Raw genomic sequence first — 27560 nt, 5'->3', positions numbered from 1 at the left:
TCTCACTTTTTTTGTATTAGATTACCTATTGACGAAGCCTTGTGCTGATCTTTAGGGTATACATTTTATTATTGTTCATAAATGCATTTTGTAAATTTTGGAATAAATGAATTTGAGCGTTCCTAGTTAGTACTGACCTAAAAAGAACGATAAACTATTAAAACCGTCCAAAACGAACTAGTTCACTGCCAATCAGTACTATTGCAATTTTGACTTTACAGGTGAAGAAAAAAAATTGTTTGCGTTATTTATATGGCATCTGGTTTATTTAATACGTAGTTCTTAAATATTTTTATTGCACATTTATGTGTGCACACTACGTATTTTTATTAAACCAGATGCTTTGATGATGATTTTTTCTTAATCCTGTAAAGTTGGCAAAATTGAGATACCACTGGTTGCCAGTTCACAGTCGATATGCCATAGTCGCGTTGTGATAGATCGATGTTAATTTGCATTTTGCTTCTTGTGTCTCTTTCACAAAATAATGTGAATTCTGAACATAAAGCAATTTTATTAGTCGGCTGTCAGTTATGTAGTTTTAAGCTGATGTCCTTGTAGCCAAACTCAAATAAAAAAAATCGGCTGTCAGGGTGAAGTATTCTTTGGGGGATTCGCTCTGGAATGGCTCTGGACCTTTTGGAGGGAAAAGTGTCGTTTTGTGAAATCTAGTTTAAAGTGGAATAGGATAGTGTTATTGTGCCTTAATCGAAGATTAAAACGCGAAATTATACGAATCTCGAACTAAAATACCCGTATCGGCCCGTTCTAAGGAATCCCGAGTCAATCCAAGCACGCCGCCTCAAATTATCTATCCTCTTTGTGGCGGCCATATTTACAGAAACATAATTAAACGAAGACATGGCTCAAAAGACTTAATAATGTACCAAGACTTGGCTGTATGGTGTAAAACCTTTGCCTTTCCTTTATGGAAAGAAGAAAAAAAAAGAATTCTTTGGTCATTCATTTATCATTTTAACAAAACGTCAAACGAACTGGTGATGTGATGTGATCATTGTTACAAGTGGATTTTATTTAAATAAATAAATATTGTGTGTATTGCGTTATTACCCATGTGTCTTACGTACCAGAAATAAGGGAACAGTTGGCCCTACATTAATATGGACCCCAACTCCGAAACTACAGTATGTTTATCGTCTTTTCATTGCCACGAATTTAATGATTTTCTTCAGTAAACTAATAGATTACATCTGAATTTCGCCATTTGATAGCGTATGTACTGCATAGTAGATTCACTAAAAAATATTCTGTCACTTATGGCTCAACATTGCTATCGAAATGTACTGTTATTACACATGTAAGTTAATTATTTTTAGAACCAGGAGAGTGGATCCAAGAAGAATGTGTTTGATGAATTGAGCAGAGAAGACTTAATTGTAAAATGTAAAGGATTACTTGTTATTGCTCAAAAGGCTAAACAAGCCAAAAATGGTAATCAAGGCTCTTATCTATGAGGAAGTGTTCTATTGGAACATTATATTTAACTCATGTTTTGAATTACAGAATTGCAGAATGAACTTGAAAGTTATAAATTACAGCTTGACAAATGTGAAACAGAGAAAAAGGTGAGTCTGGATAATGTTAGAACTTTACAGGAGTTAGTTGATTCATTGACAGAGCAAAAATTAAATTATATCACAGAAATAGACTATGCACAGAATAAAATAAGGAGTTTCAATTCCAAATGTATCGGTTATGAAGAAGAAATAAAGAAATGTGAAGCTGATTTAATTGTCAAAGATAAACATATCAGTGATATAATGCAGAAGTTATCGAATTTGGATAGCGAAGTCACTTCTCTGAAGAGACAGAATAATCGGCTGTCTGATGAGAATGAACAACTGATCAACCAGCTGACTGAGCTTGAGGCAAAGATCACTGAATTTAATGAAATTGGCTTGCAGCAGAGAGAACAGTTACATACACTGGAAGAGAAAGTGCAACAAGGTAAGATTTATAATTTGAAATACTTACTTGAATTATTTTTATTTATTCATATCTAAATCTGATTCTGCATTTGTAGTGTCTCTTTCAATTTTATTTTAATTTTCTACAAATTGTTGCTTTGCAATTTTACAAATTTTAAACCCTTTGTGAATTACTGAGGACCTCCTTTTGAGGTTTGAAAACATAAACAAGAATGATACTGCTAAAATACATTCTTCTCCAAATAACATTACAATAATAAATTAGATAGGAAGTAACTATATAACATTTTTGTTAAAATTATTAATTTCTGAGATGGGGCTAGGGCTGAAGTTATTGTGCCTCTAGGAGGTAATGACCTAAACACTTACTTATTTGATGTAAAGATTAATTCAGCATTGGTTAATATGTATTCTTTCTTTTTAATTATAGATACTGACTACAAAACAAGGATTGAAGAACTAAATAACAAAATCAAAGAACTACAATCCCAACTGGGATCATCTAATACTCAAGCTGACAACAAACAGCACCTGGAATTTGAAAATAAAATTAAGGAACTCACTGAAACATACGAGTTACAAAAATCCAAAAATGAAAAAGCTAACATTAAATTAAGAAGTTACAAAGACAAAATTCTAAAATGTGCAGCTTGTATTAATCAACTTAAGAATTCCAGATTTATATTAACAAAAACTGTAAAAGAATATTCAGCTAACATTCCTAAATGGCAAGATGATATTCTTAAAGCTTCTAAAGTTCTTGAAGAACAGATTAATAACTTGACCAGCGAAAATGACCTTCTAAAGAATAAATTACAAATTGTTGTAACATCAGAAGATAGTGTATGTCCTAACAAAGTAGATGCTTTGAATACTGAGAATAGTTCTCTGAGAAATGTGGTAGCAAATTATCAGAAACAACTAGAAGTTTATGCAGCACAAAATATGGCCCTCACTGATGAACACACAGACATTAAATCTAAATACCAAGAGTTGAATGAAACAAAATTACCTTCTCAAATGGCTGAAAATGAATTATTAAGGAACCAGGTTCAAGAAATAACACTTAAACTAAATGATCTGACTGGCAAGAACAATGAATTGAAAGAACTGGTAAAAGATCTTAAGATTAAGAACCAAAATCTGACTGATTCCTTGCAAAATCAATCACAATATTTGAAAGCAATTGAACACTTGAACTTGCAAATTAAAGCTTTAGAAAGCGAAAAAGCAATATTGGTTAAAGAGAAACTTAATGCAAGAGATCATATGGTAGAAATGGATCATGAAAACAAAACAATGACAGAGCAACTCAAGAAACTACAATCAGAAGTTCTGTCTTTGAAAACAGCATTAGAAACTTTGTCTCAGGAAAAGTCAACCATGGAAGTACAATCCAAGACTGAAAAAGAAGGTGAAATTAAGAATTTGATGTTTAAGATAATGACTTTACAGGAACAGTACAATTCGCTTAAAAAAGAACATGAAAATTTGCAAGATTTGAATAACCTACTTAAGGAAGAAGTAGATACTTTAAAGCTTTCTTTAGAGCAGCCTAAAGATGACGCAGATAATTTATCAGATTTAAATGTCTCGTTGCAAGCTGATATTGTAAAGTTAGAAACAAAGTTGTCAGCTTATAAACAAGAGAATGCCTCTCTCTTAACCGAAATGAAGGAATGTCGGGCAAAAGCTAAAGAATTTGATACCCTGTTAACAGACTATGAAGACACGAAGTCCAAATTGGTGGGTTATAAGACTGAAAATACAGAACTTTTAAATGAAATGAAGGAAATCAACCAAGTACTTAAGGAGCGAGGTGAAGCAATATCCAAATTGCAAAAAGCAGTTGCTGAAATGGAAACGCTAATAGAAACTTTGGAGAAAGACCGGCACAGTATGAATCAGGAAAAAGATGTATTAAACAAAAAGATTAGCAATTTGGAGAATGATTTGAAGAATGCTAGGCAAAGGGTAAATAAAAATAGTGAAGAATTTGAACATATTGTAATGGAAAGAGACAATGCGGTTAAGGCATTAAGTGAGAAAGAGACCGTGATTGCATTACTTAAAGACGAGATCGAAAAAATAAAACAACAGCAAACTTCTACTGGTAAGAATTTACACTTTATTGTAATTGGATTAAACAGTATTTAGATAGTTGTATGATGTTACAAATATTAATTGTATTATTTTTTCACTACAGATCTACCTAATGAAGATATGTCTACGTCTACCATTTCTAAAGCTGAAGATCATTCTCGAATGAAGGATTTAGATGAGACATTTGAGGAAAAGTATGTATTACTTATTATACAATATGTTGATTTGCATTCCTCCATATTTAAGAAATTAATAATATAAACAATAGTAAATCGTCTAAAAATATTTAAAAAATATTCTGTTCATTATTCTGATCAATTAAATCTAGTAAAGTTTTGCAAAATTGTCTTTAAGTCGTATGCACTGCGCGCGGGCAGTGACCCCGAGCACTCGGGCACTCGGCATTTCACCAAATGATACGTAATCTTTCGCGATCGCTTAATTACCAATTTTTTTATTATTAAGATTATGTATTTTTATAATTTATTAATTATTTAGAATAATTAGGAAAGTAGTTGAAATTTTTTTTTTGTAATTTACATTTGGTACTTACCCTTTTTTAGTTTACCTACATGAAGGAATTGCTAGAAATGTCCATCACCTCTGGCTATGCAAAAATTCGCACGTTGTCGAGAGTTTCGTTTGAACTTTCTGTGCATTTACTTTGACTTCACAAATTTGAAAGCTGAGACGGTTTGTGCGCGGCATTGTTCGACACTCGTAATCTCCTTTGTTTAAAGTAAACGTTTCACATCGCTCCATAAGTACTAGTCACGCAACTGTCTACCATAATGAGAAGGAGCACTACCTTGATGGTAATACAGTTCTGGTGAACAACAAAAATCTCTTATCTACATAACAAACCACGCGGCATTTCGCGATGGACTAGAATTGCGGCGAGCTATTCCAGTGCGCGTGCGAGCACACTGATTGATGAGGCGCGGGCACTTGCGTTGGCGCTGGCGGCTCCTCTGTTTTGTAGCACGTGCCGTGCAAAAATTCATGACCTTTCGATTAGGTGATTGTGAATCGATAAAAAATAAGAATTTAGTAATTTTTTTTTTTTAGTGATTTGTGTTCAGTTTCGGATATAGAATAACCTCTGTAAACATGGCGAGAATGCAAATCAACACAATTGTCTTCTTTTAGTATCTAATGTTACCAATTACAACTTTACAGATACACAAAACTAAGGATGTTTGCATTAAAACTTAAAAAGAAATTGAATGAAACAGTAATACAGCTACAAAATGCAGAACAGGATAAAGCGAAATTACAGAAAATGCTTAACGAAATTGGATCAGGTGACAGTAAACCTGTGGCTGTGGCTGTTGATCAGGTTGATAACAAAGTCGCAGAAGAACAGGACAAAATTGCTAGTCTTGAGATGAAAATAAAGGTCTTAACTGAAACTGTCAAAGCTTCGGAAAATATTGCTGTTGAGTTGGAAAAAATCAAAGGTGCAGGTCTTTTTATTTGTTATTATATCTCCTGATTATTGTTGTTTTAAATGCTCATAATCTTTAAGTGCATATTCTGTGAATTCAAACAATATAAACAAATTTATATTTTGATTTAAATCATATCATGTTGTATTATTAATATTCCTCCTAGGTGAATTAGAGAAGAAAAATCAGGAATTGGCGACCGAAATGGAAGCCCATAAAGTGACTAGAGATCAGATGGAGAAAGCACGACGTGATGTTAAGAAAAAGAGTGTCCTTAGCCTCGAAATGGAAGATTACGAGAGGTCCATGAAGGAGCTCACCAGTAAAATGGATGAGAATAAAAAGAAAATGGTGCAGGTTCGTACATAAAATAAAATTAATGTACTCATGTGTCATGCAGTTGGGGAAAATGATTTCATAAAAAATAAATCATATTTTGGTAAATATGTTGTTTTAGATGGAATCAACAATTGATACACAAGAAGGAACAATAACGGCAATGAAGACCCAAATAAAGCTATTGGAGGAACAGATAAAAACAGAGGAGACACAAACCAGATTAATTAAAGAAGAGCTACAACATGCCTTAGAGGAAGGGAGGGAAAAGGACAACATTATTCAAGTAAAAAATGGCATTATATCGAAACTAGAGCAAGATCTTGAAGATGAAAAGAGAAAGAATGAGGAAACTGATTTAGAAATGACATCTGTACTAAGTGAGAAAGAGAAGGTCATAATGTGTCTGGGCGAAGAAAAGGCTGAACTTAATAACAAAGTGAAAAGACTGGAATTCAAATGTGCAGAACTTAATGAATCCCTGAGGATTATAAATATTGAATTAGCCGATTTGAAGACTGAATATACTAGCTACAAGGTAGATTGCTTAAATAAAAGTAATATATCAGAGATGTATCTAACTGCTTAGTTATTATTAATTTAAAAAAATGTTCAGGTAAGGGCTCAAGCTGTGCTACGACAGAACCAAACCGTGGATCACAGCCAAGAAGAGCAGCTGAAGGAAGAAGCGGCAGCTCTTAAAGCACAGATTGAAACTCTTACTGCCAAACTTGTTACTGTTCAGTAAGTACAAACTCCTTGCCACTGATTTTTTACTAGATAAAATTTAAGGTTTTGTGATATGTCTGATCGAATCTAATCGGCACTTTGCTTTGTTTGTAACATAACTGTGATAGTCAAAAATTATTTTTGCTTATACGACTGACTGTCATCTGTGGTTATATTTCATAAATATGTAACTGTATGAATGGTATAAATCAAATATAAAAAATAAAGCACACGCTCAACATAGCCCCGCCACACCCCGGACACTCCATACAACGGTTGAAAACTATTTACGTACTACTACTACTACATACAGCAAGGCGCTATCTGCACATGCGCAAATGTGTGCGTGAAGTGGCAGGGTTACCCATCACTTTCTTGCTCTATTACGTTACGTGATCAGAGCGGCAACATAGTGAAAATGCTAACGCGAATCTATATCTATGATTCTATTAATAGAATCCAGATTCCTAATAATTTCACATGTATAATATCTATTTATTTCGATATAATATCATATTTTTCATTAAGTCGCTAACTAGAGTAATATTGAAGATTTATTTAAAAAATATATTAAAAGTGCTTAAAATGTTTTATTTTGGACATGTACGTGGGGCGCACTATAAATTTCTAGAATGAATAAGAAAAAAAATGGTCAGAAATGAATTTATTGTTTCTCAAAATATTCTCCGTTAGCGTTAATGCACTTTTTCATATGGATTAACCAATTTTGAAAACATTTATGCCACTCCTCCGTGACAATCTCTGAAACATATTTTTCATACTCTTCGACAGCCTCTTTAGGTGGTTGACCGCGTAACTGGTTCTTAATTTTTGTAAATAATTAATAATCACAAAGTGCCAGGTCGGGACTGTACGATGGATGGCTCGTAAGGTCAACGTTGTTCACCTTCAAAAATACATTTATCTGTCTGGCCGTGTGAGAACTGGCATTATCGTGGTGCAAGATGATACGGCGTTGACGGTTATTTTTACGGGGTTTGTCTACACTTCCGGCAAACAAATGGTCATGTACCAATCACTATACACGGTACAACGATTCTCCAAAGCAACAGTAGCCACATATCCAGTTTTATTAAAAAAAAAAGAAGCAATCATCCGCTTAGAGGCATTTTGCACGCGCGCCACTTAGGTTGGTTTCGGTTCATCTTGAAAGACCCATACGCTCGATTGCTGTTTTGAGATCGTAACTATAAATCCATGTTTCGTCACCTGTTACTATGTCCCACACCAAATTTGACGCCCTTTCGTTGAATCTGGTAAGCATGGCATTGCACCAAGTGACGCGATCCATTTTTTGAGCCTTCAAATTGCGTGGGATCCACCGAGAGTCCAGCTTTTTCACACCCAAATGTTTGTGTAGTATTGATTGTATTTGACTCATGCCTATGCCTAAAGATGCCCGAATCTCATGGTATGTCATATGCCTATCTGTTTTGATCATACGGTGTACAGCATCGATGTTTTTGTCGTTCACAACAGTGGACGGGCGACCATCACGAAATTCGTCACTGAGATTCACTCGACCGCGTTTCAAATCTGCAAACCAGCTGTAAATAGTCGCCTTGTATGGTGTTTCATCGCCAAAAGCAGTTTCAAGCCAGGCGAAGCTCCACTAAGCTGTTAAATTACACTTAAAGTCGTAGAAAATTATACTACGAAAATTTTCACGTGTTAAATCCATGGCGATGTAGACAACCAATATCCAAAATGACGCCACAATGTAAAAACAAGTGATAGTCAGATAAAACAAACTGTATTGTACTGCCAAAGAGTTCCATTTTCCATGTTTATGTAAACGGCCAGTACCGGAAACTTATAGTGTGCCCTATGTCCTTTTAAATAAGGTAACCAAGGTATTTGCAATTGCGTGTCCAAGTTGATCATCATTATTTAGTTAATAATTAGATATATTCGCTACTTACGTAATATTTATCGGCAATATGAATTCAAAATTCCAGAACTAGGGAGGGGCGGAGAGTGTCCGTTCTCTTTACTTTTTGTTCTCTGGCCCCGCTAGGGAAACCCTGTGTCGCGGGTGCCATGGACAGACACATAGACAATCACAAATTACATCCAAACTCACGAGAGAAATAAATGTAGGCCATGCAAATATGGCCGGCATGGTAGCCGTTCGGCTACGGAGGCAGTTTAATTAGTTTTAATATGTGAATAGAGTATAAATACCAATAGACGATTATGAAAATTCCTATAGGGAACAGTTATCAGAGCAAACAGCAGAAGCTGAAGCAAGCAGACGAAGGCTGGCCGAAACAATGACCGAAGCGGGGCGGGCTCAGCAACGTACTGCAAGACTTCAGGCTGACCTAACTAGACTTGGGCAACAACTTGAGTCAGAGCGCACCCAGCATAAATTACAAGTATGTCAATCATCGTAATATGAATATTTATAGTTTGATCGCCTTAAATACTTCTATTGTCTGCGGTACGCGGAACAAATATGCTATAATATGATAATACCAAGTGTGGCAAAAAAGTAAGGAGACTGATTTTTTATTTACCAAAGTTTTTATTTTTTGTAAACATCAATGTTTATCCCCTTCAAAGTAGTTTCCTTGGGCAGCTACACACCGATGTAGACTTTGTTCCCATTGTTGGTAGCAGCGCTGGAAGTCTTCAACCGGTATGGTCTTCAGCGTGTCCGTCACACTCTTTTGGATGTCACAAAAATCATCTAGTTAACGGAAGGAGATGAAACTCGCACTGAGCTATGGGAGGGTAGTGATACACGCGCTCTATCAAGAACAACAGCGCAGCGTTACCAGATCGCTTGCAGTGTTGCCAGTCTCTTACTTTTCTGCCACACCTCGTATATATACAAACATAATAATATGTATGTTATGCCAGATCACAGACTTTTCCTTGCCGCGCGACGCAAACCACAGTTAAGTGATTGAATGACATAATATACATTTTGTTTTAGTAGAAATACTTAAAAATTTACTTTAAAAAAATATTCTGAATGTTACTAAAATGTGTACATTTGCCTATAGGTGTCTACATTAACACAATGTTACAAAACTCAAATCCATGACCTAGAAATGAAACTCCAGAAGGAAACAGAAGCTTTAAAGAAGCAGCTGATCATTGCGCAAGATAACGTGAAATCTGTGAAAATTGGCGCAGGGGATGAAGTCAATCATAATCAATACATGCTTCCGATTATACCAAAAGAAGAGGGAAGTGATGGAGAAATGGATATCAATGTTTCTATGATACCTCGGGAGGAAGGAGAAGTAAGTGATTGTAAATTGTTTTCAAAATAATATTTCTCGTATAAAGACTGTTGCATGATGGAAATTTTATAATCTTTTTATTCGTATGACATCCGGACGGAATAATGAAATCCTGTACTAATCGTAAGCCTTACAATAATAACGTTAATAATATGTTCAATCTCAAAATAAAAATTTATTTTGTTACAGGGCTCCGAATCAGCGCCATCGCCACCTCTATCTAAATCATACTTATCGAGCGGAGGCGGGAATAGGTCACCGGTTCCCCTAGAAAGACTTTTAGAAGAAGGAGTTCCGGATGACGAATCTCTTGATACTACATCGTTAGGACTCACTCCAGAGCAGGAAATATCCGATTTAAAGAGGAAGCTGCAAGCTCAGCAGCAAAGGTAAAGATATGGTGTCTGCCAGGGTTCGACGGTTCTCGAAATTAGTTGCAATGAAATTTCGTATCAATTTAAATGTAACGTAGAGTATCGATGTACTTAAGAATATATCGGTTTAAAAATATTTTTTAGGGTGAAACATGTAACAGTATTACTGTCTGAGTCGGAACGCGAGTGCGCTCGCATGGCGCAATTGAGCGAACTTCTCAAAGCAGAGCTGCGACGCGTGCGCGGCACTACACAGAACGCGCATAATACAGAGTATATGAAAAATGTTACGCTAAAGGTAAGTGTCAGACGACCTTAGGGATTCTGAGTATTCGAGTGGTTGTCGAAAGGGTAAATGCAGGAGGTGGGCTGCAATATTACACTGTGTACATGTTTTGCTTTTGTATTACTGGCTTACCGAGATTGCAAAATAGGCTGCATTCTAAAGAGCCTTATATCCAGCGGTGGATACAGTATGACATATCGGTGACTTGGTAAATCCTTGGTAGCCCTGGTAGCGAAGAATAAAACAACAACAAATTCAATTCAATGTATTATTATTGCATATATATCAATAAATACGCCTGTCGCAAACTCGGGTAAACAGAGATCGTAGACCTAAACCCATATTTAGTATTCGTATTCTCGGGATAGACATCTTACGCTTTCTCCACCCGCATCAGCTAAAGGCACACGCCTATTTATTCTCGGTATTTTTAACGTAATCTTTTTAAGATCACCTTCCATCCGGGTGTGATCTCCAGTTTGACAAATGTGTGGCTAAAACAGGTCGACATTTCCCCGTAGGTAGTTTTATTACTTTATTTATAGCAGTTTTGTTAAATATATCTCTTACAGTAGGAAAACTAAAGCCTCTACGAATGTCATATTAAATGTATGCGAGCGTTTAATGTTAAAATTTTGGATATTTCTAAAAAGTTATTCATGTCGATTTACTCATTAGGTAACGTACTTTCGATATCAGTTTAAAGCTTTTTGATATCTCTTATATTTATGGAATAATCGCTTGGGCACACTTAACTATTGCACCCTATATATAAAAATGTATTATAAAGAAGGTGCTATAAAAAAATATTAAATTGATACGAGCACATAATGTGTCATTAGTTCCTGACACTGGCGCCAGGCGACGAGCGCAGTCGGCTGGTCCCAGTGCTGCAGAAAATCCTCACCCTCACTCCCGATGAAACGCAGAAGATTCAGGCCATAGCTAAAGGTATGTGAATCGAATAGTTTTTCTCAACATTTTATCTTTTCTTAAGTGAACTCGAAAGTCTGATGGGTGATTTTTTGTTGTATTTTTCTTATTATAACATTTAGGTTCCTGCTAGATGATACGTATAATATTATAGTATACACAACACGCACATCAGACATGAGGGAAGATGTGATTTAGAAGTTTATGTGAAAGAAAGGAGACGAGATGTGATAAGAGTGCGTAACATTCTTTTTCATCCCCACCATTAAATCACAGCCTTTCCATGGTCAATAAATAAATGACTCCTCCTAATTCTTCGTTGTCAATATACAGCAACTTATTGATTAGTTAGATTCTGACCGTGGTGGAGTGATGATTGGTCGCAACCAAGTATTTCCCTTCCGTCTTGGCCATATATTAAATATCTTATGTTTGTTATATTATACAGTACGTCTTACGCCCATGCTACACGGACGGCAAGTACAGACAGCAGCACATCAAACTACACATAGACAGATCATGTTTCGTTGTACCTGTAGACGATATTCGAACAAAATTGATGTGCTGTTGACTGTACGCCTTCGGACCAGTTATAACATTGACTTATACCATTAATGGTATAAGTGGTACTAACCTGTAATGGTATAGGTGGCACTAGTTTATCCAAGTTATACCATTGGATAATAAATAATGCTATATAAGATACTTACCTGTCCCATTTATACCTGTAATGGTATATAGGTAGATGGCACTAGTTTATACTAGTTACAACGTTGGATAAGAAATAATGGTATAATTTGTACTTACCTGTCCCCTTTATACCTATAAATATTGTGACACTTAATTAATGGTACAATTCAATGGTATTAATTAATGTATAATTCAGTGGTATAACAGATTCGAAGGCGGCTAAACTTTGAATATTGAAGATAGCAAATATCACTTAATTATTAAAAGTAAATGATTTTAAAGGTATAAATAAATACTACATTTAAAGATTTTTAATAAATCGCTTGTCTAAACAGACTCGAAGCAGCCAAATGAGAAAAAACCAGCCTGCATTTTTATGATACCAATCGAAAGGAGCAATCAACGATCAATTCCTTTTAAATAAGATAGTACATCAAATTAAAGAAATATCAAAAATCTTTAAATTCACATTTCAATATAATAAAGGTTCCAAAATTAATACATTCAAATTTACTACTTTCAATATTTAGTGTGTGCCATCCATGTGGCATCCGTGCGACGCCTACATAGGCTGGTATTATTTATGCGATCGCCTTAGTGCTGGTTATGAAATTTCTCCGGTAAGTTTAGTTTCATAGAGAATTACCGCCAGCAAATTCATTCATGTTTCAATTTGGCCGTTATAGCTTCGTATTTAGTAATAATATTAATTTTGATGTTTACAGGATTAGATCCAAACCCAAGTAAAGGTTGGGGAAGTTACTTAGCTTGGCCCGGAGGAAAATAACGCATTAAAGTGACTTCATTGTAATAATATATATTTGAAATATCTGTGATTAGAAATTAATGTATGTAATAATAAGTTTTGATCAGCATTTCGTACTGTTTAAAAAAAAGTAAATTTTGATATTTCTTCTGTGTAATGTTTTACTGATTTTTATTTATCAATCTAATATACCCTTATATAGGGTGTGATCGTTAAATGTGCCCAGGCGATTATTCCGTAAATATAAGAGTTATCAAAAACCTGCAAAACGACATCAATACGACAGGACACACTTAACGATTACTTCCTCTATAATCTTCCACAATTGCATATTACGACACATTCCGTCATTTCTATATCAAGCATATAATTAATAAAATTTATCATAATATTGAAATTATTCTTAAACTTTTATTATATTCTAAACTATTATTCAAAATTAGTTCTTTCAATCAGATTTTTTTACGTTTTGGCTTTGTTGGTAGGTAGTTTTGGAAATAATTATGTTTTTACATTGTCCAATAGGATTTGTCAAGGTTTTCGACTTTATCTCTTAGATCTTGTATACTATTATGGTACTGTAAAAGTTACAGAAACCACTATGTATCGTCGATATTATTAAAATTGTATAACTATGTTAATACTGTTCATTGATTTTAGCAATTATTATCAGATGTCTAATTCAGTCTATTTAGAACTATTTATCTGGGATTTACTAGCTGTAAATTATTTATGTTAAATAGATTATAAGTGCCGAATTTATTACAGATGATGATAAATGGTATTGTAACAAAAAACTACAATAAACAAATTTAATTAAAAATTTTAACGTTCTATTTATTCAGTCGATTGACTTCAACGAACTGTAGGACGTAAAGATTATGTGTCGCCAACATTGGTCTATAGATCTGTGGCGTTTTCGTCGAGTTGCGGATACCAGCCCGTTGCACCAAGTACCAAGTACCAAGTTGTTCAAAAATTCGACAATACATTTAATTTTAGCAAAATATATGATATCTCGAATATGTGGAAAAAATTTAATAAATTAAAATATTAACAACCGCTCAAGACTATATTGTTAACATCACAAACAACACTTTTGTTCTATGACTATCTATACTTCATCACATTTTACTTACACACAAAAATAGAAATACATCGGTAATTCTCGGACTAGTGTTCACTACTTAATTTACGTGGCAATTTTTATTATTTAAATATCCCAGTATATTATCGTACAATTATTAAATAACATTTCACGACACCATTCTTGAATACTGGACGATAAAAAAAATCGAATACTTTAATAATAAAAATTGCCACGGAAATTAGGTAGTGAACACTAATCCGACAATATCCGACATATGTAAATAGATCGCTATAAGCGGTGTTGACTCTTTGTAAAACGAAGGAGTGCGGGATGGGGTCGTCGGGGAGGAAACTTGCACGTTTGATCTTACTAACCGCTGCCTTACTGCCAGATACAGATCTAAAAACGTCTCAGATAGTGCAAAAAACTGAAAAATTTAGTTTTGGTCAATTTATTATTTTTTTTAAAGTTATGAAACATAAGTTATTGTTGATGATGATACTAATATAGTCCTGCAAGGTTGTTAGTATTTTACAAATAACCATGAATAAGATCATTGACTCCAATCCAATTAAGATGCACCCTTTTTACGTTAAACCTGTGCGGTTTACACATAGTGGTGAGGTTTTTTGCTAATCTTAAATAGGTAATAATTGTATTATTTCAAATCAGTGGATTAACTGTATGTACATATATATTATACAATAGTTTGCCCTTTATTTTTCCCGTTCGTTCACGTCTATTGACCTAAATAAAATGTTTATAAATATAAAATTCATTGCAAAACGTTTTTTATTAAAGTCTCTAATCTAAATGTTTTAAATCAAAAAGATTTCAATCAGTATTTATTTTCATGAGTAAAACGAAAAAAACCTATTTGCCGTCTCCCTGCGCAGAGTTCAAAAAGATAATCTAGTGTTTCCGCTTTTCCGTGCATCTTTTCGCAACGTTTAATAATCGTAGCGGATTTTTAAAGCAAAACTGCTATCGAATTGTACAAAGTAAATCACAATAAAATAAGATTTTGCTGTTTTATTATCATTGTCTAGATTAAGAAATGTTACGCTAGCATTCTAAAGGTACATCTATTGGATTTTATTGATTGTGTTTCCCGGGCTGAGTGTCTACGGCGCATGCTCGAGAAAATCGCTCGGAAAATTCGTGCCTGCAGCAGCAAAGGTGAGTTTTTCTCTAAATTTCATTGAATTTACCTGTGTTTTATTGTTATTGTGCATAAAAATAATAACGGTAATGTTTATTGCTACTTTATTAAGTGTAAAATCACGGTTCATGTTGGTTTTAAAGATTTTATTCGCTATCACATGTGCTCGAATTTTGCCGGTAACATGTTAAAATTACGCAATTTTTTTTCAAGTCTGGACTAATTCTAGAGTTTGAGTGCAAATATTATCTACATAAGTTAAAAAAATGTGTGTTATTAATTTAGAACATCATAATCGGCTTATGAAATTCAGTGGACGGTGTAAAGTCTATTTCGTCGTAAAATCATCGCAAATATTTAGTCAGTTGCCATTTTATAATACGTAAATATATCAGAAAAAATAAACAGCATTTCGAAATATAAATTTCACAATAATTGACCTTTGACGTATTTATTGTCTCGTCACTTTGATGTAAAATAATTTTTGTTACCAAACATAGTGGTCATACTCTCTTTGTTGATAGTGCCAATGATTATTATTTCACAGTAAATATTTTATGTGTATTGAATTAATAAAGGAATATTAAGGCTATATTAATTGATCAATTGGAATGCAATATGCACAAAATGGACGCGGCCATGAGTTCTCCATGTGCGTCGTCGTCACCGGCACATGCCACGGCCTTATGCGACATGCCATTATTCTAATTTAGAAACGTACTATTGCAAATACATCTGCTTACAAGTATATATCACGACTCCTAATTATAGATCGAGTGCACTCTCGATAATAGTCATCGGAAGCATGATATGCACTTTCTATTCTATCTTGTCTGGCCACGATTAAAGACGAGGTAAAGTTTCAAATTCGAATTATATCGGAAGACTCGGCTAGTGTAGATGTGGATAATCAATCGTAAAAATTATGAAAATGTGCTCCAAGTTGTGACATGCGATGTGCATCTGCGAAAACATCTTAGATATCTGTAGTTGTGTAGATATAATTACGCGTCTACTTGGAAATTTCAGAGTTGTCTCTGCTATTACCTAAGTATACGAGAGCGGTTAACCGGTACAATAAGCTGAAAGATTATTCACTGAGGCATGTAACAGGGGTTGCGAAGGCAAGCGTAAAGATATGTCTATATTTGGAAACACGGCTGGCTGTATCGATGCATGGGCGGAGGTGTTGCGCACGCCCGGCAGCGGCGGTGGCCGGGTCCCGGTGATGTAGCGATTTATGTCTCACATCTCCCCTATCCAGTTCGTCGAACTGCATTCAATGCAATTTACTTACCTATGTTGGTCGTATTGATTTAGTGGCAATGAACGCGTAATAGCGGTTGAGTAACTTCCAAATGATTAAACATGTTCTCGACAGAACTGTAGTTAATATTACCTATTATGTTGCAATAGAATTTGTTAGCCGGGATAATTAGCTTGTCAGGAATTGGTCGTAGTTTAAACTTGGCAAATTAATGATGAGTAGGTATGATTAGACGTACTTATTACGTCTTTCGGGTAAATTTTTATGAAAATAAACGAGCTTGAGTCTTCAATTTTTTGACGGGCTTTTTTAATTTTATACAATGTAAGAGCTTCGACAATATATATATGCTTATAGCATAAGCATATATGCTTTAGACAGGCGTCCAGACACGAAATTCTCGTTTACCTTATGAAATAAATTCATGTTTACCTTTTACACATGGAGTAATAAAGTAAAATATATGGTCTATCAGGTTTGCGCGGTTGACTTGGCGAGATTTGTAATTCCAAAGCACTAAAATGGGCAAGGAAAAGACTCACATCAACATTGTGGTCATCGGCCACGTGGACTCCGGAAAGTCCACCACCACTGGCCACTTGATCTACAAGTGTGGCGGTATCGACAAACGCACCATTGAAAAGTTTGAGAAGGAGGCCCAGGAAATGGGCAAGGGCTCATTCAAGTACGCCTGGGTGAGTTGTTATTGTTTATGGGATGAAATAGAAAAGATACAGCTATAGTAGGTGGACGGTGGTTACCCTAAACAACTCCACCGAAATATGAATAGATAACAAAGAATTCCATTCATATACAATCAATAATCATATAACCTACCTTTGCAATTTGCACATCAATGTGGACTACCTACATTACGATTTTTCCCAATATTATTGGATTTACAACCCTCCCCTTTCTGTAGGTACTGGACAAACTAAAGGCTGAACGTGAGCGTGGTATCACGATCGACATTGCTCTGTGGAAGTTTGAGACAGCCAAGTATTATGTGACCATCATTGACGCTCCCGGCCATAGAGACTTCATCAAGAACATGATTACTGGTACCTCCCAGGTAAACAATTGGACCCATGCGTACCTTTAGGTACAACGTAAAAAGCTCAGGTATATTGTTACGTGAGGATCTTTGTACCCACATTATTTATTAGCCAACACGGTGGTTGAAATGTACAGTTTACAAAGCTTGCTCCGGTTTGCTTTACAAATTGTTACCTACCTAAACACACTAATTTTTTCACGTATTATATAATCTATCATAGTCTGGCAATCTGATAGATTTAAGTAGCTCTAAGGATCGTATTCCAGAACTCTACTCAATGCTCAAGTCAGGACTGAAGTATGATTTCAAGCACTGGAAATCATACTGAAGTCCTTGTCATTGGGGTCGTATTTCCAGTGCTTGAAATCATACTCAAGTCCTGACTTGAGAATTGAGTAGAGTTCTGGAATACGATCCTCAGATGGTTACCTTACTACCGATCACAATTACAATTTTACTATGTAAAATTAGTAATGTACCTACCTTACCTACCATAAAATAAGGACATTTTCTACGATTTACCAGGCCGACTGTGCCGTGTTGATCGTGGCTGCGGGTACTGGCGAATTCGAAGCCGGCATCAGCAAGAACGGTCAAACCCGCGAACATGCACTCCTCGCATTCACTTTGGGTGTAAAACAACTAATCGTGGGTGTTAACAAAATGGACTCCACTGAGCCACCATACCACGAGGCTCGCTATGAGGAGATCAAGAAGGAGGTCTCCTCGTACATCAAGAAGATCGGTAAGTGACAGATTTTAAAATTTCAGATTTTCACCTAGTAAATGAATGGAGATAATTTGTGCGAGAGGTGATTATCGTTTGATACAGCAGGGATTATTCTCTCGTAAGATAACGTTACGCGTGTGAAGGTTGTAGCAGGAATACTTATAATGAAAGGCTCTTTCCAATTTTTTTACGCATTTGACTGAATGGTAATATTGTGGTAGGTTACAACCCTGTTACGGTCGCATTCGTGCCGATCTCGGGCTGGCACGGCGACAATATGCTGGAGCCATCTGACAAAATGCCATGGTTCAAGGGGTGGACCATCGACCGCAAGGAGGGACAGGTCGAGGGCAAAACCCTCATTGAGGTAAAACATATCTTTAAATTGAGGCTATCAGCACAAAAGTGGTGTAATCCACATAAATTTCCTTTGTACAATATTACTTTAAATGATACTAAAGTACATAGGTAATTATTTTATATTTCGATGCTATTTTCGTCAATGAAAAATATATTTAATTATTAAACTTTTATTTTATATGGAAATAGCATCGAAATATAAAATAATAATCTACTTTTTATAGTACCCATTATTTAAAGTAATATTGCAGAAAAATAAATATGGGTCAGCATCATCATCATATATCAGCAAATAAACATGGGATAGCCTCAATTATTTCTACTGGTTTTTTTTCTTACAAATATTTATAAAATGGCACCAAGTGTGTCTTTAAATGTGAAATAACTTTTTGTTTTTAAATATATCAATAGATTGAATAGATGATTACTTTGCAGATATAATCCTCAAGAAAGATTACGCTGTCGTATGTTTCATAAAAAAGCTATTATAATTATTACTAAAAAACCCAAATAACAATTTCTCTCAATCTCCAGTAATGAATAGCAAAAATCCACAAAATAACTAACCATTAATCGACTCACCAATAATGTGAGTCACCAACTCACACAGTAATTAACCTTTACAATAAAAAGCGTGTTACTATTAGAAAATTTTGTCCTGAATCTTATTACAAATGAATTTAAAAAAGGCGTTGAACTCGTGTTTATCGATCACTGGCGCCACCACATCAGTTAAGTTTTAATATATTTTCAATAGGCTCTGGACGCCATCCAGCCGCCTTCTCGGCCCACAGAGAAGCCGCTGCGTCTGCCTCTACAGGACGTGTACAAGATAGGAGGCATCGGAACTGTGCCCGTCGGACGAGTCGAGACCGGCATCCTTAAGCCTGGTGAGTACGATCATCCAGTGCCTCCTTTCGTTGAATCATGTCACAAATATAGTGACTAGACAGTTCCATATCTTTCTACATAAGTTTTGTTTATAGTGCCCCTCCCTATCAACCTCTTGTTACGCGGGAAGGGCGCTATGACCTGTGCGAGCAAGCTTGCACGTGGACCATCTAACTCGGGTCCTAACCCCAGATTCGCTGTTTGCACGGACTCCATTTGTACCGGTTTTTTTGTTATAATATCAAGGGACGGGACGAACACGCCGTGCGCTTGACGGTTAGCTACACGCCTGTCCGTAGTACTTGCAGTACCATTCAGAGCTTCAAATCGCAAAGATTTGAGGAACACTGCCACTGCGCCCGTCACCCTGAGACATAAGTTGACAAGTCCCATGTGCTTGTAATTTCACCAGCACCCTTAACCCTTCAAAACCGGAACACAGTAATGGTGACATTACTGCTTGGCGCCAGAAATAGGTAAGATGGCAGTACTTCCTTGGACGAACTCTTTCACAAGGAGCTTCACTGCTACTAGCTTATTAAACTAGGTTTTTGGTAAGGCTAGTGCCTTAGGTGAGCAGCCGCGGGTGCACGTACAGCACCCTCCCTATTTTCCAGATAGGGACCGGAGCTGTAGGCACACTTACTTCCCGTCGCGCCCTGCGCAACTAACGATTAATACTGCGCAATTAGCGGATAATAGTAACAGACATTTTTTTATTATACCAACGGGACGAACAATTCGTGCGCCTGGTGTTAAGCAACATGTCTATCCATAGCACTTGCAGTACCATTCAGAGCTTCAAATCCCAAAGATCTGAGGAACACTACGTCTGTCACCCCGAGACAAGTTGACAAGTCCTATGTGCCTTTAATTTCACCAGCACCCTTACCCTTCAAAACCGAAATACAATAATGTTTACATTACCTATTGCTTGGCGGTAGACATAGGTAACTTAGTACTTCTCTGGACGAACTCTTTCATAAGAAGGTCCATTGCTACTAAATGAATATTGTTACTAAATGAATTTGAACGCAAATACCAAGTGAAGTAGGTACGTCGATACGATCTAGAACCAATTTCGAGATCGTACCGATTGATTTTGTGTGTCGTTATATTAACGAGGACTCACTCGATCATGGAAATTATTCCTATGGAAATAAAACCGGCTAATTTCAAAATACACGATCATTTTGTAAACATCGTGTGTAAGAACACTAATATAATTGAAAACTACAATGTTCCTTGAACATTTGCCGTATTATTTACGTAGTAACTATTAAGTAATCTGTAGTATTACATAGAAAGCACTAGTGCTTGAAAGCGAAGCGTAATCTCAAAAAGATTTAATCTTTATGCCGTGTATTGATCGCGGGAGTTGCGAGACGCGTAGGCGAGTTCTACAAATTGAACCTGTAAAAGACCCATTCACTTGCTCCTTAAAAAAAAACTTATTTTTCGTTAGTTAGTACTTACATAGTGAGTGGTAGTAAGTGGCAGTGGGCGGGGCACATAGCTAGGAAAACCGATGGCCGTTGGGGCGGAAAGGTTCTTCAATGGCAACCGCGCACCGGACGACGCTCCGTGGGTAGGTGGAGATCGTTGAGGAAGGCCTGTACCCAGCAGTGGGCGTCGTATGGCTGAGTGATGATGATGAGTACTTACAAAAGCTATTTGGTACGACGAAAAAAATAATAATATATTACTCAAAGTTTTAGCGGCCTAACGGTTTGCGCTATGGGCGCTGTACAAGGAGGTCCTGTGTTCGATTCCCGGTACGCCTAATTTGGGAAACGAACTTTTCTAAATTGGTCAGTGCCCAGTGCCCCCGGTGTGAATTCCGTTCCTCTGATACTTAATAAGTTTGAAACCAGGTGATTTGTGTGGTTGTGGATAATTTTCAGGTAAGTTTTTTGTACTCAATTTTGGTGACAATTTCTTGTTATTTAAATATTTATAGAATATCATCATGAAGTATTATTTAATATTCGATTGTGGTAACCTGAAATATTCTGTAATATTTCACGATGATATATTTGAGTAATTAAATAATAAAAATTGTCACCAAAATTGAGTACAACAAACTTACCTGAAAATTACTGTTGTCTGGCACTTTATTTTGTTGTTATGTAACATTTATTTTGATTGATTGATTGATGATTACATTTAGTGTAGGAATAGTTATGGCATTGATTAGGTGTTTCGCAAATATAGATTCCTTCATTGTTCATTAATATATTGTCATAATAACTTTTACTCATGCCCTTGGATTACCATTGGGGTGGGCAGAAATTATCGATCCGCACTTAGCACGATGCTGGCAAACCCCTCTTGGTTATAGTAGCAAGCAAGAGGGTTTTGCCAGGAGTAGTAAGTAGCTCTACTTTTTTGCGAAACAGTTCATTCATTCAGGGAAGTATTGCCACCTTACCTATTTCTCCCGCCAAGCAGTAATGTAAGCATTATTGCGTTTCAGTTTTAAGGGATAAGGTTGCTGGTGAAATTACAGGCCCATAGGGCTTGTATGCTTGGCAGTGCCTCTCAGATGTTTGTGATTTGACGCGACAATCTACGACATCTATTTTGAATTTCATACAATCTTCCGTATCTTTATCCAAGATTTATAATTTTTTAATTGTTCAGTAGTCACAATGTGCTTTGGCATTCTACAGGTATGGTTGTGGTGTTCGCACCGGCCGCTATCACCACTGAGGTGAAGTCGGTGGAAATGCACCACGAGGCACTGCAGGAGGCCATGCCTGGCGACAACGTTGGATTTAACGTTAAGGTACGTGACTTTGTATGTACGGAACTTGTTTGTTATATCCATTAAAATGTTAGAACAAAAAATCAATAATCCAACCTAAATAAGTTTTGGTACATACTTAATATAAATTCGCATTATATATCTGCGTTGACTGAAAAAAGAGACGAACGGTTAATAACAAAGTTTATTGTGTATGTTTTAATTTATATTTTTTTAGTTCGTAATTATTCAGCTCTACTTTTTAAGGCAAAATGGTATCTTGATTGAGTAGGCTTTGAAGCGCGTGAGGTAGACGTGTAGGAATTCATTGCACGATATTTAAACGTTTGTTTTTTAGAAACAAAATATACTCTCTGTTACTGTAAAATACTCTCATAGTCCCTGACGTATTTATTACAGAACACGTGAAAGAAAATGTCATTGAAATATCTCTAATGTAACAATAGAATGAAACTAATTTTTCTGTGGTTAATGTATGTATATACTTAGTAAAAAATTAAAATTTTGCGGAACTTGGTGATTTTTTTACTGAGCCAAGTTTTGTCAATCGTGTTTCGGGTCCCACTCTCACTTCACCTTAAGTTATTATACCATAACCTCACGGAGTATGCCGTAATCACGAAGGAAAGGATTGAGAAAACCTTCATACTAAACACTAAAACGTGTAGGTAAATAAATTTGCCATTCTCCGAATTCAGTGAAAGTTAAATCGTGCAATATTATTACTTATTTAAAGACTATAAAAATTATTTTCGTGTAAAATATTTCAGAACGTGTCCGTGAAGGAACTGCGCCGCGGGTACGTCGCTGGGGACTCCAAGAACGCTCCACCGAAAGGAGCTTCTGATTTCACCGCTCAGGTGAGATTTTTTGCCCAAAATTATAAATTAGATGTATAGAAATAATATGGAGGATAAAAACAGTGGAATTTTTATGTAAATCTACAAATTGCACATTGTTAAAGTCATATTATTTAAGTTATACATTGATGTGATTAACTAATGAAACTAATTAATTTCTAATATTATAAAGTGTATGCGGTTTAAGTATTTGGCATTGTGACCGCAAGCAAAAATAATTTCGAAATCATATCATGTTTGTAATAGCAATGTGCAAGATCGTTTACGTTAATGGCCTGGCAACTGTTATTGCACTGGTTTAAAAGTTAATTGTTTTCTAATGACTCCGTGGACCAGATGCTCGTTGCAAAATATTTTGCTTACTCAATGACCAATTTTAATACACTGAAAATGATCTTTGAGAAATGGAACCGGATCTTGTGGAAGAGTTTGTCCAGAAAAGTACTAAGTTACCTATTTCTGCCGCCAAGCAGTAGGTGATGTGAGCATTATTGTGTTTCGGTTTTGAAGGATAAGGGCGCTGGTGAAATTACAGACACATAGGACTTGTCAACTTATGTCTCAGGGTGACGGGCGTAGTGACAGTGTTCCTCAAATCTTTGCGATGTGAAGCTCTGAATGGTACTGCAAGTGCTATGGACAAACGTGTCGCTTACCACCAGTGACGGGACTAGGTATCATAAAAAAATCGGTGAAAGCTGTATAAACTCTTCTACATAAAAACTTTTACACATAAATTTTGCATGTATGTATGCTGTGTATTATAAAATTGTGTACCGTACTAAGCAGGGCCGTTATCCTTGTGGCCCTCTATTTATATTTTACATAATATTTTTTTTCTATTACATACACTTTAAATAGCCCGACTGAATAACTGGGCTTGTGCACAAAGGTGCACTGGTTTTAACTACTGATACCAAGGATGTGTGAAAATGATCTTAGGTGATCGTGTTAAACCATCCTGGGCAAATCAGCAAAGGCTACACTCCGGTGTTGGACTGCCACACTGCCCACATCGCCTGCAAATTTGCTGAGATCAAGGAGAAGTGCGACCGTCGTACTGGTATGAATAAGATTTTAGACTTATTTTTCAACAGGGAAGCTACATTTCAATAATAGAATATTTTGTTTTGAATACGTAACACTACATTGTAATATTTTAAATATATTGTAACTCAAGAGACAAACCAAATACAGATAAAAAACATAAGACGAACAATAGGCGGTGTATAAAGAGTATTTTTTTTAATGGGACAGTGTGGGGAAATCTGAAACCATAGAACAGGAAACTGTCTTTGGAACCATTAAGTCTTTTTTTGGGAAAACAATTTTGATATAGTATGAATAACATTATTCAAAATTTTTTTTAGTGTTGATCGACACAGTTTCATGAAGGTATAATTTCATTGTATGAGACGAAAAACATTTTTGAAATTTGTCCAACAACAAAAAACCGGGACAGCTGAACTGTCCCGATTTTTTTCGTCCCATACAATGAAATGATCCTTACATAAAAGTAAGTCGATCAGCATTAAACAAAATTTGATCAATTTTATTTATTTATATGGATAACGCAAGCCTGACCAAAAAATTGACTATGCCAAAATTGTTTTCCCAAAAAAAGACTTAATGGTTCCTGAGACAGTTTCCTTGTATCTTCTATGGTTTCGGATTTCCCCATACTGTCCCATTAAAAAAAACACTATATCTCTCTTCTATTTCTTTCAATTGATCTGAATTCGACGGTAACCGCACGATTTTGTACATTAGCGCAATAAAATCGAACTACCTATTCACACCTGTTCTGCGAGACTGACACGAGGGTAAAAATAATCATCCGTTCCAATTAGCTCATGACGTTATGGCTGGAATCTCATACAAAAATGTACACAATACTATTGCCATGCCCGTGGCGTTTGATCTGAATACTTTATCGATGTAAATCAGCTATACATATTTTAAACAGGCAAGACCACGGAGGTAGACCCGAAGTCGATAAAGTCCGGTGATGCGGCTATCGTGACGCTGGTGCCGACCAAGCCGCTCTGCGTGGAGTCCTTCCAAGAATTCCCGCCGCTCGGTCGCTTCGCCGTCCGCGATATGCGTCAGACTGTTGCAGTCGGCGTCATCAAGGTACCAATTACTTATTACAACCTAATTTTAACCGACTTCAAAGAAAGGAGGAGGTTATCAATTGTTTATCTATGTTTTTTTTTGTATGCGACGTGATAACTCCAGAAATTTGTGAACCGATTTTGATGATTCTTTTTTTGTTGCAAAGAGGATACCTTAGAAGTCGTCCCATTTAAATTTGAAGAAAATATTCCACACTAAGGGTGGCAAACCAAGGGATGAGTGACTTTTGAGGTCGGTTTTTTTAGTACTCTGTACTAATCTTGTCATGGCCTCTCCACTAAATAATAATGTGCCATAAGTCACATTTGATAAATTGGCGAACACGGTAAAACTCAATCGTATACGAGCTTATCAGCGCAAAAGTGGTGTTTTTACCCCACATATTTTTTTTTTGTGCAATATTATTTTAAATGATACTAAAGTACATAATTAATATTTTGATGCTATTTTCATAATATATACACGCTTCAAAGTGTCTATGGATCAAACATGTTTTTGCCAATTAGTGAAAATCAGATTTTTTTTAAGAATTTTTTTAACACCAGAGGTTTTTTGTTAATTTAATAATTGAAAAAAAAAATTTAATAAATTTATATTATTATTTTTATTTCTGAATCTGTTACCCAGTTTGTCTCTCTTTTGTGCTTTACATGTGCCTTTCTGGTCAGAGGCAGTCAAGATTCAGAAACTTGTTAAAGCTTCTGGGTAGGCAGTCCGTCCTGTCAGTAACAAGTTCATGGTTTACTGTGCCATATTGAAGCCGATATGGCTTTATGGCATTCAGTTATGGGCCACCGCCTCCAAATTAATCATCTAATGCTTTCGAAGAGTCCAAAACAACATCCTTCGAAGTACCGCACTAAAAAAAATTTGATCATATTTGTTCATTTTTGTGGACAACTCACGCTTGAACAAGAAATTGACTATACCAGTCAACCGTGACCATGGGACCTGTAAAGGGCCCGAAACGTCGGTTTGTTTGAAAAAACAAATATACGCGATTTAAATCCGGAAAAATAGTTTCATTCCTATGTGTAACAATCGCGAAAACCTAAGAACTCGATATATACCAAAATTGTTTTCACAAAAAACAACTTAATGGTTCCTAAGACAATTTCCTTGTACTTCTATGATTGAGAAATTCCGCATACTGTCTCATTTAAAAAAACCTCTGTATACTGGTCAAATATGATTAATATATATGTAAAATTTGTCTAATTTTAAGTCCCTCATCTGTAAGCATTTCATGGGGTTACACCGCTTTTGCGCCGACACCTGTTAACGCGGGCGGTTCAAATGTAATTCACTCGCAGCCAGTAAGCCTTTGCGCCCATTGACAAATTTATGTAGTAGCATGGCGCCGTGAACGCGCGATAATGAAACGCGCGTCGTCTGCGTCTTACCTAAACAAGTCTAGAAAATACCTTTATACTTTTCGTGATTTTTTCGTAGGCTTATTATCCACTGATGCGAAAAGAGGCATGTGTTTATGCAATGAATGTTTTGTTGCAGAACGTTACTTTCAAGGAAGTAACTACGGGTAAAATCACCAAGGCCGCCGAGAAGGCCCAGAAGAAGAAATAACTATGGTGCACCCCGAACAAAGTACTGCAGCCTGTAACCATCGTCTGCATTGTGGCGCTCCTCAGTTCCTCACCATCCAGTGTATATCTATCGTCTAAAAATGTCTCTTCGGCATGCGTCTTCTCACAAGTATCTCCTTTTGGATCCGACAATACTGTTCTTTCGAACTTGGCAGCTATCGGTTTTGATGTTTTCCACGAGCGCCCACCAGACGGTGGTTATAATGCACCGAGCACCACAAAGTATCCAAAATCGCTGTTGTGTCCCGGCCGCATTCGAGCCTCCCTAGCGTCCCCCCCTGATCGGAGCTTCTTCACTGGTGACATCACTCTCGTCCCTGACAAATGCATTTATCATAGCTCGATATTCTTAAAGTTAGTTCGTTTTAGTTACGCTTACGTATTAAGTTTATGTCTTTGTGATTATTTTAGTCGTAAGTTACTTGCCAAGTTTGAGTTTCCGTACTTGAAAGCTCGTTACGTTTTATTTTTTCATCGCAAGGAGTTCAGAAGGAAAAGCAATGGAGTGGTGGTTGAATTTTTAAACCATTTCACTGCCCTGACTTTTATGTTTAAGTACAAACTTTCTTGCAGTTTAAGTTATTTCTTAACTTCGATAATCATCGCAATGAAAACTCTTACTTTGTGGCGTAAGAGGTTTCAATCTCTTGATAACATGTTCTCAAATTAGATGCGTTAATTTTTACAAGAATGTTATTTCATATGTGTATCTTAACTAGGTATTATATAACTTTGATCATTTTCTAA

The 27560-nt window shown here is 36.0% G+C and overlaps 2 protein-coding genes across 3 annotated transcripts; both read left to right on the top strand.

Moving 5' to 3' along the window:
• The first annotated feature begins 916 nt into the window (after positions 1–916).
• On the top strand, positions 917–13437 carry LOC113232986 (GRIP and coiled-coil domain-containing protein 2-like). The gene is made up of 15 exons (XM_026467913.1): positions 917–1145; positions 1338–1452; positions 1525–1968; positions 2380–4062; positions 4156–4246; positions 5232–5512; positions 5667–5857; positions 5958–6374; positions 6453–6580; positions 8799–8964; positions 9598–9840; positions 10030–10229; positions 10359–10512; positions 11343–11451; positions 12849–13437. Exons 1-15 carry the CDS (start codon positions 1122–1124, stop codon positions 12908–12910), a joined length of 4308 nt encoding a protein of 1435 aa, XP_026323698.1. The 5' UTR covers positions 917–1121; the 3' UTR covers positions 12911–13437.
• Positions 13438–15108: 1671 nt separating this feature from the next.
• LOC113233330 (elongation factor 1-alpha-like) lies at positions 15109–26998 on the top strand. Of its 2 annotated transcripts, none has more exons than XM_026468425.1 (11): positions 15109–15158; positions 16884–17103; positions 17331–17480; positions 17991–18210; positions 18417–18562; positions 19313–19445; positions 22119–22234; positions 22984–23073; positions 24016–24136; positions 25040–25206; positions 26722–26998. In XM_026468425.1, the coding sequence occupies exons 2-11, from the start codon at positions 16930–16932 to the stop codon at positions 26791–26793; spliced, it is 1389 nt and encodes a 462-aa protein (XP_026324210.1). In that variant the 5' UTR covers positions 15109–15158; positions 16884–16929; the 3' UTR covers positions 26794–26998. The 2 variants fall into 2 exon arrangements, with proteins under 2 accessions (XP_026324210.1, XP_026324211.1); XM_026468426.1 differs by lacking the exon at positions 15109–15158 and adding an exon at positions 15822–15995.
• Positions 26999–27560: the final 562 nt, after the last annotated feature.

The sequence above is a fragment of the Hyposmocoma kahamanoa genome, unplaced genomic scaffold, assembly GCF_003589595.1.
Source record: "Hyposmocoma kahamanoa isolate Upper Pololo Valley unplaced genomic scaffold, ASM358959v1 78, whole genome shotgun sequence".
Lineage (NCBI taxonomy): Eukaryota > Metazoa > Arthropoda > Insecta > Lepidoptera > Cosmopterigidae > Hyposmocoma > Hyposmocoma kahamanoa.
This window is presented reverse-complemented; position numbering and strand designations above follow the sequence as displayed.